The 19364-nt window shown below is 42.4% G+C and overlaps 1 protein-coding gene across 1 annotated transcript in view; it reads left to right on the top strand.

The window, feature by feature from the left end:
- The window catches only part of prpf6 (PRP6 pre-mRNA processing factor 6 homolog (S. cerevisiae)), a 111441-nt gene that overhangs the window by 74021 nt on the left and 18056 nt on the right, over positions 1-19364 (top strand). The window contains exons 16-18 of the mRNA XM_070896139.1: positions 1081-1254; positions 4486-4619; positions 4922-5013. Coding sequence (XP_070752240.1) covers positions 1081-1254; positions 4486-4619; positions 4922-5013 — 400 coding nt within the window. The remainder of the gene's footprint in view (positions 1-1080; positions 1255-4485; positions 4620-4921; positions 5014-19364) is intronic.

Raw genomic sequence — 19364 nt, 5'->3', positions numbered from 1 at the left:
GTATTTCTCCAGCGACTTGGTGTCTACTGTACATGGTCCATGTTTCTGGGCCATACAGGAAGGCGGGTATTACTACAGCCCTATAGACCATGAGCTTAGTGACGAGGGCCTGGTGACTATTGTTTATGTAAAATACTGAAGGGTACTTGAATGGGCGGGTAATAGTGTTGTTATAAAATCCTTTATGTGAAATACTTTGTATAAATGTACTCTGCCTAAACATTCAAATGCAAGCACTTGACCCAAGGAAGTAATCTGATACCTGAGCCAATCATTACACTAGAGAACTGTTGCTGATTGTTTAGCTAAATTTGTCACTGGGGGCTATGATACTTCCCACCCTGCTGCATTGATTTTGTTTTAAGCATTGTCTATTTAACAAAGGATTACCCCAGGATGAGTCACCAAACACCGTTGACTCAGCTGAAAGCAGCTAATTCAACTCAGCAAGTGTTCAACTTAATATCATTCTGTGTGGTGTATTTGCCCATTTAATTATCAGGGAAGGTCATTTTAAGTTTTAAGTAGTTTTCTGATGATGTATTTTTTTTTAAATGCTGGAAATCTGAAATAAAAATGAAAACTAGTGGAAATATATCCATAAAAAGAAAAGACAGCTTTATGCATTGAATAGTCTACAGCTCTTTGCAGGTGCTGATGGATTTGCTGTGCATTTCCAGTATTTTCTGGTTTTGTTTCTGACCTGACATGATACTTGTAACATTTCACCCTCATTGGGGTGGTTACATGCTGTAGCAAGTAAGCATAGTTGATTTTAACACACTTTTTACTTTGTATCAGAAATAAAATTGCGACTATCGCTAATTTTTGGGATTATACCTACTGACAGCTTACTTGCCTCCATTTCTCGCCTATCCCAACAAAAGTGGGGGAAACAGAATAAATCATATTAGGAAATCTTTTTATAACATGGGGATCACAAGTGAATGATGTACCCATAAGTTTCTAATTGGCTGAGCAAACACAATTTATAATTCAGATCAATCTGAGTTTTCATTTTCTTTGCTACATCACTCCAGGAAAAGGAACTGTTACTGATGATATTTCTGCATATTGTAGGTATTCATGAAATCTGTGAAATTAGAGTGGGTGTTGGGAGACATCCCTCGAGCTCGAGAGTTGTGTGATGAAGCACTGAAACATTATGAAGATTTCCCAAAACTATGGATGATGAAGGGTCAGATTGAAGACCAAGAAAATATAGAGAAGGCCCGTGAGTCATACAATCAAGGGGTATGTATATTTTGTGACCATTAAATGTACAATGTTTTAATAGATTATGGGCATTTAAAGGAAATCTCTATCACTAGCTGGGCAGATACAATTCACCTCGATCTCTTTTTTTTTAAACTTCTAGGCCCCAAGTTTCCACATGATTTGCTCCTGATTTTTAGGAGCAACTGCTGTAGAACGGAGTATCTTAGAAATCGGAATTCTCCACATTTAGTTTTCTGCAGTTCTAGTCAGGTAGAACAGTTTCACTTTGGAACAGAATTTTTTTTTCAAAAGGGGGCGTGTCCGGCCACTGACGCCTGATTTGAAAGTTTCCACAGTGAAAACGTACTCCAAACTAACTTAGAATGGAGCAAGTGAAGATTTTTGTACGCTTAAAAAAACCTTGTCGACACTTTAAAAAATCAGGCGCAGGTTACAAATTAGGCGTCGGGAACGAGGTGGGAGGGGGGCGGGGGGGGAAAGGAAGTCATTAAATTCTACAATCAATCCTTAGTTATACTTATACAAATATTATACAAATAAATCCAACCTGAATAAAAATTTATAAGCAAAGAAAAGGTTAAATAAACCATGTTCCTACCTGTGTGAAAGTGCTTCAGGCAGGCCTTTCAGGCAGCGGTGTGGCGTCAGTGTCTCGACGGCAGCGGCCGGCAGCAAGCAGCCTTCGAGCTGAGCTGCGGTGCTTGAGGCAGGCCTTCATTCCCCGCGAAGATGCAGCACCCGGACGGACTTGAGGCCATTCGGCCATGGGATTGCAGCGGCGTCAGTGGCTGGCCAGGAGCCGAAGAATGAACACAGGACACACGCAGCTCATTAAGGTTCTTGAGGCCATTCGGCCACGCTTTAGGGGCGGCGTCATTGGCTGGCCGGCAGCCAAAGATACAGCAGCAGCCTTCGAGCTGTGAGGGGGACTGAGGCCATTTGGACAAGGAGAGTCAGCCACATAGACAGTTTTATATTTAAATTTGCAGAATGGGTGCTGCATTGTCAACACCACATATTATGCAATGGTTTGCCATCAATTCACTGCATAGGAGAGAATTGATTAGAGCTCACCGCACCAGGAACGTCGTAGCCCGTAGGTTGATGGGCAGGAGACCTTACCCACGTCAACAATATCGAACCAGGCGCTCGTACCTGGACATGAGCGAGGCTGATTGTGTGAAAAGGCTGCGTTTTCGCAGAGAAGTTGTCACTGAGATCTGTGATATGGTGAGAGCAGATTTGCAGCCCAGAAGCAGAAGGATAACTGCCTTGTCTGTTGAAGTGAAGGTAACAGCTGCACTTTCTTTCTATGCCTCGGGATCGTTTCAGGCTACAACTGGAGATGTGTGTGCCATCTCTCAACGTGCAATACATACCTGCGTTTACCAGGTCACGGCAGCACTTTATGCGCGAAGGAATGACTTCATCAATTTCCCAATGACCGCACAAGCGATCCATGAGAGGGCTGTGGGCTTCTTCAGGATTGCCGACTTCCCAAAGGTACAGGGCTGCATTGATTGTACCCACATAGCCTTGCGAGCACCCGTGGAGGAATCTGAGCAGTACCCAAATAGGAAAGGTTTCCATTCTATCAATGTGCAGCTCGTGTGTGATGACAAGCAGCGCATCATGTCAGTCGATGCGAGATACCCTGGCAGCACCCACGATGCGTTCATCCTACGCGACAGCGTTCTATCTGACATGTTTGAGCAGCAGCCAGAAGGGCAGAGCTGGCTACTGGGAGACAAAGGGTACGGCCTGACCACCTGGCTCATGACGCCCATACGCGTGACACAGACAGAAGCTGACCGTCAATACAACATGGCGCACATTGCGACGCGCAGCATCATTGAGAGGACCTTTGGCATCTTGAAACAGCATTTCCGATGCCTGGACCATTCCGGAGGACAGTTGCAATACTCTCCTCAGATTGTCGGTCACTTCACTGTTGTGTGCTGCATGCTTCATAACTTAGTCATCATGAGGCAGCAGGAGCTGGTAGTGGAACCCGAAGACCGGCGTGTGGGTCCAGTGCATGATGATAGTATTACGGAAGACCAGGATGTGGATGATAACGACAATCAGGAAAGTATGCAAGTGCCTGATGCCGGAGCACAAGGTCGGAGGAGGGCCGTCCATCGTACCCCTTTAACGATTGCTCGAGACTTGCCCCAGCAGCTCAATCGTGAATGCTTCAACTACTGATGCCTGAGGGCTCTGCGACCACTTTTGCATATATGGACATGTTTATTCTTTGCAGTTGTTCCTACGTTGTGTTGTGTTAATGGAACATGAAACAGTTTTAATGAAAAAATACTTTATTGAAAAGTTAACGTCACTCTAATAAAATATTTGTTGTATCAAACTATACTTTTTAATATGACTCTTGAAGATCACTTATAAACTTGTAAAGTTACAAAAGTTACAAAACATTTTCTATGTGAAAAATTTTACACTCTAAGATCACTTACACTTCAAGATCACTTTTTAGATGCAAAATTAAATAATTTACAGAATGTGAGAGCATTTACGCTATAAGATCACTTGAAAACCCTGAGATCACTTATATGTTGTAAAGTTACAAAACTTACAAAACAGTTTCATTGTGAAAAATCTTACACTCTGAAGAACACTTAAACTTCAGGATCACTTTTTAGGTGCAAAATTAAATAAGATACAAAAAAATGTGAGAGCATTTACACTATAAGATCAGCAAGTGATTTATTCAGCAGTGCTGCTAAAAGCACTCCCTCACACACAGAAATATCAAGAAAATTAAAATACAAGCCTTTGCAGGGGTCCAAGAAACAAATCTTCACTTTTTCTGCAGCACTTTTAAAAATGGCCGAGTGCCAATGTTTACTTCAGACCGCGTGCGCGAACGCTCCAACGCGCATGCGCAGGGTTGCCGGCACCAAGAAGCCTCATTTCAATTGTACCCGCCCCCTCCTACTTACAAAATCGGCGCGAGTGGTAGGCTCCGCCCCCTGTGCGCCGCGCCAAGCAGACATCGAGCTCCTTGAATACCGCACTTTTTTTCCGGCACCGTTTTCGGCGCGAAAAACAGGCGCCCAGCTCTGAGGTGCGCCTTTTTCGCCGCGTGTGGAAACTTGGGGCCATAAAGTCATACACAGTGACTCTCAATTGGAAATAATTTTCTACAAATTTTGCTAGTTTTATATGATGTTGCTTGTGTATATTTAACCATTAAATTATTTTGTATTGTATTTGTTTTCTGAACAGTTGAAGAAATGTCCCCATTCCAGTCCCCTTTGGTTGCTTCTGTCCAGACTTGAAGAAAAAGCTGGTAATCTTACAAGAGCAAGAGCCATCTTAGAAAAAGCACGTCTGAAAAACCCACAGAATCCAGAATTATGGTATGAAAAACAGCGCAACCTTTAATTAGCAATATACTGCATTACAATTGGCAAGTTTCTGAGAAATATGTGACACAATTTTGTGAAATGGCAAAAGAAATCTTTTAAGTTGCTCCTTTTTATAAAGTTCGGTTGAGAGCTGGTTAAAGACTTAAGTGACCAGTAGATTCACGTGTTTGCCCCTCAGCACTTGGTGTTGTGCATTGCTCCATCCATTTAACTTCTTTAAAGTCATTTTTGTTTTTTTTATATTTTGTACACTGAATAACTTGTTTCTGTAAAATATTTCTATTGTGCCTCAGGTTGGAATCTGTAAGACTAGAATATAGGGCTGGTCTGAAGAATATTTCAAATACATTAATGGCAAAGGCTCTTCAAGAATGTTCGAACTCTGGTAAGTTAATTTAAAATAAGTTCGTCATAAAGCAGATAGACTAGTGCTTTCAGTTACTAAACATAACTGGCGTGCAAATTAGTCACTTTTTTGGTGTTTTGGTATGTTTGCTTTTTGTCTTAACAAATGCACAAATATAATATACAACAGGGACCAAAAACAGATGTCAGCCTGCTGTGTAAATTGACATTGCTGCTGAACCCAATGTTTTCAGTGTGAGGTAAACACTTTCTTTACTTAAAATTCAGAGAGCTATCCGTATGCCTCCCAAGAGTTGAATGGGATAATATTGGAGCTAGTTTGCTTTCTTGCTGTACCGCTCTCTTTATTTTATATTATGTTCTTCTCCGTGATGCATTATTCCATAGCCAAAGGAATGGACAGGTGACCCACCTCCGGGCCTTGTGAATAGTGGGACGGTCCTGTTCGTCATTTGCTATTTCACTCCGTGGAACAGTTGAATTTTGAAACTTGTGATTGGAATGGAATGTTGCAGTAACTGTTCGTTCAACCGTGCCAAAGCACTTGCCACTGCACTCATGTCTCTGTGTGGGAAAAATATGACCTTCACATTGCAGTTCCTATCTTGCAATGACAGATCCATAATATTGAGGGTTAATCCTTTTATTAAAAATAAAATTAAAAATCTAATTTGTCAAAATCGCCATCTTCTAAAATGACAAACACTCATTGCATCGTTTGAAATGTATTTGTAAGTATCATAGTTTTATCAGCATATTTAAATAGGTCAGTTCTGTTGCAGCCTCTGAAGCAATAGACTTTCATCAATGGTTTAGTTTTAAAATGTAAATTGTTTATGTCTGCAGCGAGAAATGTAAATTTAAGTTCAAACAAGATAGAGAGATTTGACGATGGATTCATTTGCTCTTGTAATACGCTGGTAAATATATTTGTGGAGAAATCTTTTGTGCACTATATTAATACAATTGTTAACCTGTTTAGAATAAATAAATTATTTCTTGCATTAAAATAGTGCACAAAGGAATTAAAATAAATAATGGCACTAAAGAAATGTTATACAAGTATTAATAAGTACACTACCAGATGAAACTGAACCTGTAGATGACTCTAATTACATAAGAACATAAGAATTAGGAACAGGAGTAGGCCATCTAGCCCCTCGAGCCTGCTCCGCCATTCAACAAGATCATGGCTGATCTGGCTGTGGACTCAGCTCCACTTACCCGCCTGCTCCCCATAACCCTTAATTCCCTTATTGGTTAAAAGTCTATCTGTGATTTGAATACATTCAATGAGCTAGCCTCAACTGCTTCCTTGGGCAGAGAATTCCACAGATTCATAACCCTCTGGGAGAAGAAATTCCTTCTCAACTCGGTTTTAAATTGGCTCCCCCGTATTTTGAGGCTGTGCCCCCAGTTCTAGTCTCCCCGACCAGTGGAAACAACCTCTCTGCCTCTATCTTGTCTATCGCTTTCATTATTTTACATGTTTCTATAAGATCACCCCTCATCCTTCTGAACTCCAACGAGTAAAGACCCAGTCTACTCAATCTATCATCATAAGGTAACCCCCTCATCTCCAGAATCAGCCTAGTGACTCGTCTCTGTACCCCTTCCAAAGCTAGTATATCCTTCCTTAAGTAAGGTGACCAAAACTGCACGCAGCACTCCAGGTTGCAGCAGGACCTCCCTGCTTTTGTACTCCATCCCTCTCGCAATGAAGGCCAACATTCCATTCGCCTTCCTGATTACCTGCTGCACCTGCAAACTAACTTTTGGGATTCATGCACAAGGGCCCCCAGGTCCCTCTGCACCGCAGCTTGTTGTAATTTTTCCCCATTCAAATAATAATCCCTTTTACTGTTTTTTTTTCTCCAAGGAGGATGACCTCACATTTTCCAACATTGTATTCCATCTGCCAAACCTTAGCCCATTCGCTTAACCTATCTAAATCCCTTTGCAGCCTCTCTCTGTCCTCTACACAACCCGCTTTCCCAGGAATCTTTGTGTCATCTGCAAATTTTGTTACACAACACTCTGTCCCCTCTTCCAGTTCATCTATGTATATTGTAAACAGTTGTGGTCCCAGCACCGATCCTTGAGGAACAGTGGAGGACTTTTAAGGAGCTCTTTCATAGTGCTCAACAAAAATATATTCCAGTGAAAAAGAAGGGCAGTAAGAGAAGGAATAACCAGCCGTGGATAACCAAGGAAATAAAGGAGAGTATCAAATTAAAAACCAATGCGTATAAGGTGGCCAAGGTTAGTGGGAAAATAGAAGATTGGGAAAATTTTAAACGACAGCAAAGAATGACTAAGAAAGCAATAAAGAAAGGAAAGATAGATCACGAAAGTAAAATTGCGCAAAAACATAAAAACGGATAGTAAAAGCTTTTACAGATATATAAAACGGAAAAGAGTGACAAAGTAAATGTTGGTCCCTTAGAAGATGAGAAGGGGGATTTAATAATGGGAAATGTGGAAATGGCTGAGACCGTAAACAATTATTTTGCTTCAGTCTTCACAGTGGAAGACACAAAAACCATGCCAAAAATTGCTGGTCACAGGAATGTGAGAATGGAGGACCTTGAGACAATCATTAGATCCAATATTTCCACCGATTTCCAACCCGAAAAGGATCCATTTATCCCGACTCTCTTATTTCTGTTAGCCAGCCAATTCTCGATCCATGCTCATACATTTCCTCTGACTCCGCGTACTTTTATCTTCTGCAGTAACCTTTTGTGTGGCACCTTATCGAATGCCTTTTGGAAATCTAAATACATCACATCCATCGGTACACCTCTATCCACCATGCTCGTTATATCCTTAAAGAATTCCAGTAAATTAGTTAAACATGATTTCCCCTTCATGAATCCATGCTGCGTCTGCTTGATTGCACTATTCCGATCTAGATGTCCCGCTATTTCTTCCTTAATGATAGCTTCAAGCATTTTCCCCACTACAGATGTTAAACTAACCGGCCTATAGTTACCTGCCTTTTGTCTGCCCCCTTTTTTAAACAGAGGCGTTAGATTAGCTGCTTTCCAATCCACTGGTACCTCCCCAGAGTCCAGAGTATTTTGGTAGATTATAACGAATGCATCTGCTATAACTTCGCCATCTCTTTTAATACCCTGGGGTGCATTTCATCAGGACCAGGGGACTTGTCTAACTTGAGTCCCATTAGACTGTCCAGCACTACCCCCCCCCTAGTGAGAGTGATTGTCTCAAGGTCCTCCCTTCTCACATTCCTGTGACCAGCAATTTTTGGCATGGTTTTTGTGTCTTCCACTGTGAAGACCGAAGCAAAATAATTGTTTACGGTCTCAGCCATTTCCACATTTCCCATTATTAAATCCCCCTTCTCATCTTCTAAGGGACCAACATTTACTTTAGTCACTCTTTTCCGTTTTATATATCTGTAAAAGCTTTTACTATCTGTTTTTATGTTTTTGCGCAATTTTACTTTCGTGATCTATCTTTCCTTTCTTTATTGCTTTCTTAGTCATTCTTTGCTGTCGTTTAAAATTTTCCCAATCTTCTATTTTCCCACTAACCTTGGCCACCTTATACGCATTGGTTTTTAATTTGATACTCTCCTTTATTTCCTTGGTTATCCATGGCTGGTTATTCCTTCTCTTACCGCCCTTCTTTTTCACTGGAATATATTTTTGTTGAGCACTATGAAAGAACTCCTTAAAAGTCCTCCACTGTTCCTCAATTGTGCCACCGTTTAGTCTGTGTTTCCAGTCTACTTTAGCCAACTCTGCCCTCATCCCACTGTAGTCCCCTTTGTTTAAGCATATAGTACGCTCGTTTGAGACACTACTTCCTCACCCTCAATCTGTATTACAAATTCAACCATACTGTGATCACTCATTCCGAGAGGATCTTTTACTCGGAGATCGTTTATTATTCCTGTCTCATTACACAGGACCAGATCTAAGATCGTTTGCTCCCTTGTAGGTTCTGTAACATACTGTTCTAAGAAACAATCCTGTATGCATTCTATGAATTTCTCCTCAAGGCTGCCCCGTGCGATTTGATTTGACCAATCGATATGTAGGTTAAAATCCCCCATGATTACTGCCGTTCCTTTTTCACATGCCTCCATTATTCCCTTTATTATTGCCCGCCCCACCGTGAAGTTATTATTTGGGGGCCTATAAACTACGCCCACCAGTGACTTTTTCCCCTTACTATCTCTAATCTCCACCCACAATGATTCAACATTTTGTTCATTAGAGCCAATATCGTCTCTCACAACTGCCCTGATATCATCCTTTATTAACAGAGCTACCCCACCTCCTTTCCCTTCTTGTCTATCTTTCCGAATTGTCAGATACCCCTGTATGTTTAATTCCCAGTCTTGGCCCCCCTGCAACCACGTTTCTGTAATGGCCACCAAATCATGCCCATTTGGAATGATTTGTGCCGTCAACTCATTTACTTTATTTAAAATGCTGCGTGCGTTTAGGTAGAGTGTTTTAATACTAGCTTTTAAACCATGATTTTTAGTTTTGACCCATCCTGCAGCCCCTTTATATTCATACATATTGTCCCTTCCTATCACCTTGTGGTTTACACTTACCCCAGTGCTACTCTGCTCTGTTGCCTCCTGCCTTTTGCATTCTTTCTTGGGATCTTGTTCATCTGAGCGCTCACCCATTCTAACGAGCTCAGAGCCCTCTCCTGGGTTCCGAATACTCCTTGCATTGAGGCACCGAGTTTTCATGCTTTCCTTTTTATTACACTTTGATCCTTTAGAATTTTGCTGTACAGTGGCCCTTTTTGTTTTTTGCCTTGGGTTTCTCTGCCCTCCACTTTTACTCATCTCCTTTCTGTCTTTTGCTTTTGTCTCCTTTTTGTTTCCCTCTGTCTCCCTGCATTGGTTCCCATCCCCCTGCCATATTAGTTTAACTCCTCCCCAACAGCACTAGCGAACACTCCTCCTAGGACATTGGTTCCAGTCCTGCCCAGGTGCAGATCGTCCGGTTTGTACTGATCCCACCTCCCCCAGAACCGGTTCCAACGCCCCAGGAATTTGAATCCCTCCCTGCTGCACCACTGCTCAAGCCACGTATTCATCTGAGCTATCCTGCGAGTCCTACTCTGACTAGCACGTGGCACTGGTTGCAATCCCGAGATTACTACTTTTGAGGTCCTATGTTTTAATTTAGCTCCTAGCTCCTTAAATTCGTCTCGTAGGACCTCATCCCTTTTTTTTACCTATATTGTTGGTACCAATGTGCACCACGACAACTGGCTGTTCACCCTCCCTTTTCAGAATGTCCTGCACCCGCTCCGAGACATCCTTGACCCTTGCACCAGGGAGGCAACATACCATCCTGGAGTCTTGGTTGCGGCCGCAGAAACGCCTACCTATTCCCCTTACAATCGAATCCCCTATCACTATCGCTCTCCCACTCTTTTTCCTGCCCTCCTGTGCATTATTGGAATTATTGTTACCATGTCTTGAATATAATTGTCTCAGTTGTTTCTGTGAGGCATACCCATAATAACTAGTACAGTGTCATAGGTTGCTATGTTGTACGCTTGAATTATTCTATTCAAACTGATTCAGCACACCAGTTAATGCTTATTTCATTTGTCCTTTTTTTTTGTATTTTTTTTTTTCCCCTCTCTCATATGTTTGCTGTGCACGTTCTGCACTCTATGCCTCTGTTGCCTGGTTGGCTTTCTGATCTAAGTCCGCACCTCTGTCAAGAGTAAAACAGTATTTTCTGAATAGAAAAGGCATTTGGATGAAAACACAGACTGTCACAAAAGAGCATGTGATTTTACAAAATGTAGTCTTTGCTTGTTTTCCTTTCTTGTTTCTCCCTTTTATAATAATGGTTCCATCCACAGATACCAACTTGTCATACCATTACATTTTTTTTCAAACTGATTTCATAAGTGACTTCCTCTCTTTAGAATTTAGTTTTTCATCATGGTTGCTTGGGACTTTTCATTATGTTAAAGGTGCTATATAAATGCAAGTTGTTCAGTTTGTCTGACACTGACTTGCTAGCTCAATATGTTCAGAACATTTAAAAATATTTTCATTGGTTTATGAATAACTTCTCATTAGTGTACTGGAGATAGTTGATTCTGGCAACTATCTCTGCAATTTTAAACAAAATGTAGCAGTGGCAAAGGAAAAGCTGGATACTTAGAGATAACGGGCTGAATTTTCAGTTAATTTGCGCCTCGGCGAGATGCCAAAAGGTGTTTTTGGCCGTCAAACGAGGCGCACAAGATTTTGCGCCCGGGTGGAACTTTGACCAATGGTTTTGCGACAGCACTAAAACTTACCGCTACGACACCAACTTAACCGTTAGGATGACTTAAATCACTGTGCTAACGCCCCGGGCGGAACTTTCGTGCATTTCGCCTGATTTAGCGTCCACTCCAGGACCCACACAGAAAAACCAGACGGACCCAGGGCACACCAGGCGCCATGTTTAAATCAAAGTTGCAAGTTGCAGTTGTGACTGACTGACCGACGGCTGGGAGACGAACGCTGCGTTACTGCATACTTGATTGTGAACTTTTTTGTGAGTCTCTTGTTTATAGTTTGTTCAAAGGATCATTAAGATAATAGAATGGGGGTCATGCTAGGTCGGGAGGCATTCGTGCTGACTGCTATTGCCACACGGCTTCAACCTGATAGAAACATAGAAAATTGGTGCAGGAGTAGGCCATTCGGCCTTCGAGCCTGCACCACCATTCAATATGATCATGGCTGATCATGCAACTACAGTACCCCATTCCTGCTTTCTCTCCATACCCCCTGATCCCTTTAGCCATAAGGGCCACATCTAACTCCCTTTTGAATATATCTAACGAACTGGCCTCAACAACTTTCTGTGGTAGAGAATTCCACAGGTTCACAATTCTCTGAGCGAAGAAGTTTCTCCTCATCTCTGTCCTAAATGGCTTACCCCTTATCCTTAGACTGTGACCCCTGGTTCTGGACTTCCCCAACATCAGGAACATTCTTCCTGCATCTAACCTGTCCAATCCTGTCAGAATTGTATATGTTTCTATGAGGTACCCTCTCATTCATCTAAATTCCAGTGAATGTAAGCCTAGTCGATCCAGTCTTTCTTTTATATGTCAGTCCTGACATCCTGGAAATCAGTCTGGTGAACCTTCACTGCACTCCCTCAAAAGCAAGAATGTCCTTCCTCAGATTAGGAGACCAAAACTGTACACAATATTCAAGGTGTGGCCTCACCAAGGCCCTGTACAACTGCAGTAAGACCTCCCTGCTCCAATACTCAAATTCTCTTGCTATGAAGGCCAACATGCCATTTGCCTCCTTCGCCACCTGCTATACCTGCATGCCAACTTTCAATGACTGATGTACCATGACACCCAGGTCTCGTTGCACCCCACTTTGCCTAATCTGTCACCATTCAGATATTCTGCCTTCCTGTTTTTACCACCAAAGTGGATAACCTCACATTTATCCACATTATACTGCATTTGCCATGCATTTGCCCACTCGCCTAACCTGTCCAAGTCACCCTGCAGCCTCTTAGCATCCTCCTCACAGCTCACACTGCCACCCAGCTTAGTGTCATCTGCAAACTTGGAGATATTTCATTCAATTCCTTTGTCTAAATCATTAATGTATATTGTAAATAGCTGGGATCCCAGCACTGAACCTTGTGGTACCCCACTAGTCACTGCCTGCCGTTCTGAAAAGGAACTGTTTATTCCAACTCTTTGCTTCCTGTCTGTCAACCAGTTCTCTATCCACGTCAATGCATTACCCCCAATACCATGTGCTTTAATTTTGCACACCAATCTCTTGTGTGGGACCTTGTTAAAAGCCTTGTCAGAAGGCTTAGTGTTGATCATTTGCAATACAATCGAAGAGGTCTCAGACGTTTGGGCAGGAGGCCTTACCCCCCCCCGCCCCCTCCATGGGTTTACAGGGAACATCAGTCCTACCTACACATTTCTGATAATGCAGTGCATTCGAAGGCTGCGCTTCAGAAAAGAGCTGGTTGCAAGAGATACGTCAGCTCCTACAGCCTACCAGCGGCAACAGGACTGCACTGCGCGTCGAGGTGAAGGTGACTGTGGCACTTGCCTTCTATGCCTCCGACTCCATTCAGGCATCAGCGGGGAACATATGTTCCATCTCGCAGCACGCTACACATTGCTGCATTCACCAGGTGACTAATGCACTATACGCACGCAGGATGGACTTCATAAACTTCCCAATGACCAAGGAGATCTAAAATGAGAGGGCTATATGTTTTGAACGATTTGCTGGCTTCCCCAAGGTTCAGGGTGCCGTTGACTGTACGCACATCGCCCCGCAAGCATCTTCACAGAAACCAGAAGTTTTCCGAACGTACTCAGCTCATCATGGCAGTCAATGCCTGATATCCAGGCAGCATCCATCATGCTTTCATTCGCGTGAGAGCATTGAACAGACCATTGGAGTGCTGAGACAGCGCTTCAGATGTCTGGAGCACTCTGGAGGCTGCCTTCAATACTCCCCTCAGCAGGTCTCCGAGTTCACTGTGATGTGCTGCATTCTACACAACTTCGCCATCATGAGTGGGTAGGAATTGCCAATGGGGATTGCAGGACCATCTCGGGAGGAGGAGGAAAACGAGGACGAGGAGCCTGACAAGGAACCCATGCCACTACAACTACAGTGGAGGCATTGTGGAGATTTTGCTGCTGCAAAAGCCTTAAGTCAGCATCTCATAATTGAACGCATTACCTGATGAATGAATGGCAGGTTTGAGCATTGCCTGGCCACTTTATTCCACCATGTTGACTATTGCCCCTCTTATTCTGCAAATGGGACACTAGACAGGAATGCTAAAGGTGAAGCAAAAATGTATTCAACATCGTAACATTGCATCCTGAATTGTCATAAATAAAATAAATATTCATCTGCATCTTTGTGAAACTTAATCAAAATAATCATCTGCATCCTTCATTGTGATAAATACATAATCACCTGCAATCTGATACTTTAAGAAAATAATGAAAGAGCTGCATCCTGCCCCACTATTGCTTGCCACCGTCTTTTGCCCTCCTTCCCTTTATTCCCCTCCCATGCCTGCTGCCCCTCTTAAAATTGACACCAGGGCGTACAGGAAGGCTGTCCAAGCGCTGCTTTCTTGGGGGAGGGGGGAGAGACAATGGAGACGTCATCTGAGGATGCACAAACAGCTCGTGGCGTGGAAGGCCTGCTACCGACTGGCTAGCCTCTTCTTCGGCTTTGCCAGTCACAGGTGGTTTGGGTGACAACCATCGATGATGCTTTGTTGCGAGTGAGTGGGGGGAGACGGAATGCTGTTATCCCGTGAAATGTCACCACCTACCATATTCCCCCTCTCCCTCTCTACAGATGGCCACCAAAGCACTTATGCCATACTGTCTGAATGTACTAGTCCTCTGTTTAATGAACTTGGATGTTACATGTGATTCATCAGGAGGACATCGAAATGGGGAGCCAGATTGTTCAAAAAGCGATCCTATGTTTTATGCATTGTAGGAGGCAACCCACAGTGACTGACAGCAACTTCTTTTGACACTTGAGAGTAAACTTGCAAGGAACATAAAAACCGACTGCAAAAGTTTCTACAAGTATGTAAAAAGAAAAAGATTAGTGAAGACAGATATAGATCCTTTACAGTCAGCAATGGAAACATTTATAATGGAGAACAAGGAAACGACAGAACAATTAAATAAATACTTCGGTTCTGTCTTCACGGAAGAGGACACAAATAACGTCCCAGAAATGCTAGGGAACCAAGGGTCTAGTGAACAAGATGAATTAAAGGAAATGATTATTAGTAAGAAAATAGTGCTGGAGAAACTAATGGGACTGAGGACCGATAAATCCCCAGGGCCTGATGATTTGCATCCCAGAGTACTAAACGAGGTAGCCCTGAAAATAGTAGATGCATTTGGTTGTCATCTTCCAAAATTCTGTAGATTATGGAACAGTTCCTGCAGATTGGAGGGTGGCAAATATAACCCCACTATTTAAAAAGAGAGAGAGAAAACCGGGAACTACAGACCGGTTAGCTTAACATCAGTAGTAGGGAAAATGCTAGAGTCAGGATGTGATAACGGGACACTTGGAAAATATCAGAGGGATTAAACAAAGTCAACATGGATTTATGAAAGGAAAATAGTGTTTGACTAACCTACTGGAGTTTTTTGAGGATGTATCTGATAGAATAGATGAGGGAGAGCCAGTGGATGTGGTGTATTTTGGATTGTCAGAAGGCCTTTGATAAAGTCCCACATAAGAGGTTAGTGTTCAAAATTAAAACACATGATTGGGGTTAATATACTGGCATGGATTGAAAATTGGTTAACTGACAGGGAACAGAGAGTGGGAATAAACTGGTCTTTTTTGGGGTGGCATGCAGTGACTAGTGGAGTACCACAGGGATCAGTGCTTGGGGCCCCAACTATTCATAATATATATAAATGATTTGGATGAGGGAACCAAATTTAATATTTCCAAGTTTGCTGACGACACAAAACTAGGTGGGGTTGTGAGGTGGATGCAAAGGTGCTGCAAGGCGATTTAGATAGGGTGAGTGAGTGGGCAAACACATGGCAGATGCAGTATAACCTGGATAAATGTGAAGTTATCCACTTTGGTAGGAAAAACATAAAGACAAAGTATTATTTAAATGGTGATAGTTTGGGAAATGTTGATGTACAAAGGGACCTAGGTGTTCTTGTAGACCGGTCATTGAAAGCAAACATGCAGGTGCAACAAGCAGTTAGGAAGGTAAATGGTATGTTGGCCTTCATTGCAAGAGGATTTGAGTACAGGAGCAAGGATGTCTTCCTACAGTTATACAGGGTCTTGGTGAGGCCACACCTGGAGTATTGTGTGCAGTTTTGGTCTCATTACCTAAGAAAGGATATACTTGCCATAGAGGGAGTGCAACGAAGGTTCACCAGACTGATTCCTGGGATGGCAGGACTGTCGTATGAGGAGTGATTGGGTTGACTAGGCCTGTATACACTAGAGTTTAGAAGAATGAGAGAGGATCTCATTGAAACGTATAAAATTTTGACGGGGTTGGAAGGACTGGATGCAGGGAGGATGTTTCCCCTGGCTAGGAAGTCTAGGAACAAGGGGTCACAGTCTCAGGTTACGGGGTAGGAAATTTAGGACTGAGATGATGAGAAATTTCTTCACTCAGAGGGTGGTGAACCTGTGAAATTCTCTACCACTGTGGAGGTCAAGTCACTGAATATATTTAAGGAGGAGCTAGATAGATTTCGAGACAAAAAAGGCATCAAGGGGTATGGGGCGAACAGGAATATGGTGTTGAGATAGAGCCATGATATTGAATGGCGGTGCAGGCTCGAAGGGCCTACCACTGCTCCTATTTTCTATGTTTCTATGACACTGGGCCAGTCTTAGCCACAGTGTCCGAGGCAGAGACTTCCTCAGCGATTCCTCCTGGCTGAATTGCCTGGCACGCTGTCTTTCTCCCCCCCCACCCCATCCTCCTCCATGATCTGTTCAGAAATGGCTGAGCTGCTCTGGATGCACATGGGCGCAGGAAATGGCTGCGCCCTGCACTAGCGTTTGCGACAGGAACGAAAACCAGAAGGTGGAAGCGCGGGGAAAATAATGCACATGCTCAAAATGGCAGACTGCGTCAGCGCCGGAACTTTCGGCTCCGGCACACACCACCTGTGTTGCAATGCCAGACTTAACGCTAAAGCTTGGGAGTTTTCATTCGGCGAAAGTTCCTCGCTCTGGCACTTACGTTACCCCGGCGCTAATCTTTTTTGCTCCACCGTGAATTGTGCCCGGAAACACCGAAAAATGAAAATCCAGCCCAATAGTTTCCACAACTTTGTTTATTTTTTTAGGGGTTTCTCACTTTTGCCCTAGATGCCTTTAGAGCTGTTGAAGAGCTATTGTGGTTTTAAAAAAAATAACCATACAATCTTGCATTTAGAAAAAGAAGTGATCTATTTGCAGCTTTGCATCTCTTCTCCAGTTTGGACTAATAAGTAATAGCAGTGATGTTTGATTCCTGTTCAACATTTAAGCATTTGCAGTAATGACATTGTCTTGTCGAAAAGCTTAGTTGTTAACTTGGTTTTAAAGTAGCAGTCGCAGCTGGTTGCATAATGTGCAGAAAACCATTAAAATTTGACTGCAACAAAAACACATGAGAAATATAGAAACATGGTTTTATTAAAGACAGATTTATTCACAACTTGCTCAGCATGAAGCTTCAAGTTTTAGTTATCACAATGAATTAGACTTTTTTTAAATGCAGCAATTGTTCCTCATGAACAAATTCAGTTTATATTTTGGCCTGTTACTTGTGTGATAATGCAGGTTTTCCTGTTGGTTTAGTAATTTTGTCCTCTTTGCCTTGTCATTAAGTGGTACAGCTGGTTACACCTAGGTGCATTTTAGAATGGTTTGCTTTCTTTTCCCCTGGGAAATTGATTAACTTTTCCTGCGTGTAATTTAATACGAGTGAAGCAACGTATTTATGGTGATCAATCAAGATCTCTTGCCTTCAAAAGCTCCTACAGTTAGTGACCCATTTGGGGCTTCTACAGTGCAGGCCAATTTTTATTTAATTTGATGCTTGGGAAGCTTTAAATATCAGTCGAAATAATTATTTTGTATTTTTATTTTATAACTGGTGCCTGAACATTTCTTCAAGTTTAAAATTTATGTTTTGTGAATAAATGATAGATTCAGTGTAATGGTGAATTCATTTTCAGATTTAATTAAGTTTAGACCTTGGATTCAAATCCTGACAGTAACTGACATTCAACTTGTCTGTCACTTGGTAAATTCTCAAGCTTTGTATGTTGGAAGTACAGTAGCATAGTGGTTATGATACTGGATTAGTTATTCAGAGGCCTGGACTAATGATCGGGAGACGCAAGTTCAAATCCCGGCAGCTGGGGAATTTATATTCAGTTAATTAAATAAATCTGGTAAATTAAATAAAAAGCTAGTATCTGTAATTAAACTACCGGATTGTTGTAAAAACGCATCTGGTTCACTAATGTCCTTTAGGGAAGGAAATCTGCCGCCCTTACCTGGCCTGGCCTACATGTGACTCCAGACCATCAACAAAGTGGTTGACTCTCAACTGCCCTCTGAAATGGCCTAGCAAGTCACTCAGTTGTACCAAACCGCTAGAAAGAAGTATACTTCCCTACCTAACAGCACTGTGTAAGTACCTTCACCACATGGACTGCAGCAGTTCAAGGCGGCGGCTCACCACCGCCTTCTCCAGGACAATTAGGGATGGGCAATAAGTGCTGGCCTTGCCATCCTGTGAACGAATAAAATAAAAACTGTCCTTAACCAATCAGATTGAAGAATTGTTAATGAGCAGCGCAGTCTGAACAAGGAAGTGTCAATTAGAATATTTAATGTCAAATATAGAGGTGGAAAGAAAGATTGGATTGAGAGAAAAAAGTGACAAAGAAAAAGTAAAAAATAAATGTTCTTTTCTTTAACAATCGGCAACATTAATTCAAATCTGAAGGATTGAGATTCCACAGTGTAGAGAGGTGTTGTTGCACAGTAATTAAGACTTATCATCAATATTCCCGTTAAGCTGCGTAGCTGATGGAAAAACGGCATGTGCACGGAAAATTGTATCGGTCGCACACCCCAAAAAGGGAGAACATTGCTTATCACGTCATTAAAAATTAATTTGCCTTGGAATGGACAAGCCCTAATTTTTTCCTGTTAAGATTAGTGGTTATCTATCACGCAAGTATCCCAACTTCACGCCCTTCCATTTATTTGAATGCCGAGTCTCACAGCAAGGTACTGGTATACCGTAGCTTCTGGAGGAGCAGGGCAACTCGGACAGCAACTTCTGGATTTCCAGGTTTAACTGGGCATGTGCGGTTGCCGGAAGTTGCTGTCTGATTTACTCTTTAATAATAGTGAGCACTGAGAGCCTTGTGGTTATTTCTACCACGGTTGGTATATTTCTGTGTTGCACATTGTCAGTTTCATCAAATTGCTGGCAGGATAATTTCCTGGTTCCAGTCAGAGCTTGTATCGTTTTTTTTCCAAGGACGATATTCCTTGATTTTTGCCAAGTTATTTTCCTCTTCCCTCTCCCCTTCTTCCACCATGATCTCATGAGACATTGAATTAACCTGCTCCTGAAGTTCTCGTAGCGCACATCATGAGCAAGTTTCTGCAGGATTTCCTCATGTGACCTTTATGCTACTTTAAAAAAACTCTGTAAAAAGACAGGGCTCATGGATAATGGCATTGCACCAATTACATTTTGTAAAACACTCAGCGTCCCTATTGATCTTTGCCTGAGATACATCGCAGCTTTT

The sequence above is a fragment of the Pristiophorus japonicus genome, chromosome 12 (genome assembly GCF_044704955.1).
Source record: "Pristiophorus japonicus isolate sPriJap1 chromosome 12, sPriJap1.hap1, whole genome shotgun sequence".
NCBI lineage: Eukaryota > Metazoa > Chordata > Chondrichthyes > Pristiophoridae > Pristiophorus > Pristiophorus japonicus.
This window is presented reverse-complemented; position numbering and strand designations above follow the sequence as displayed.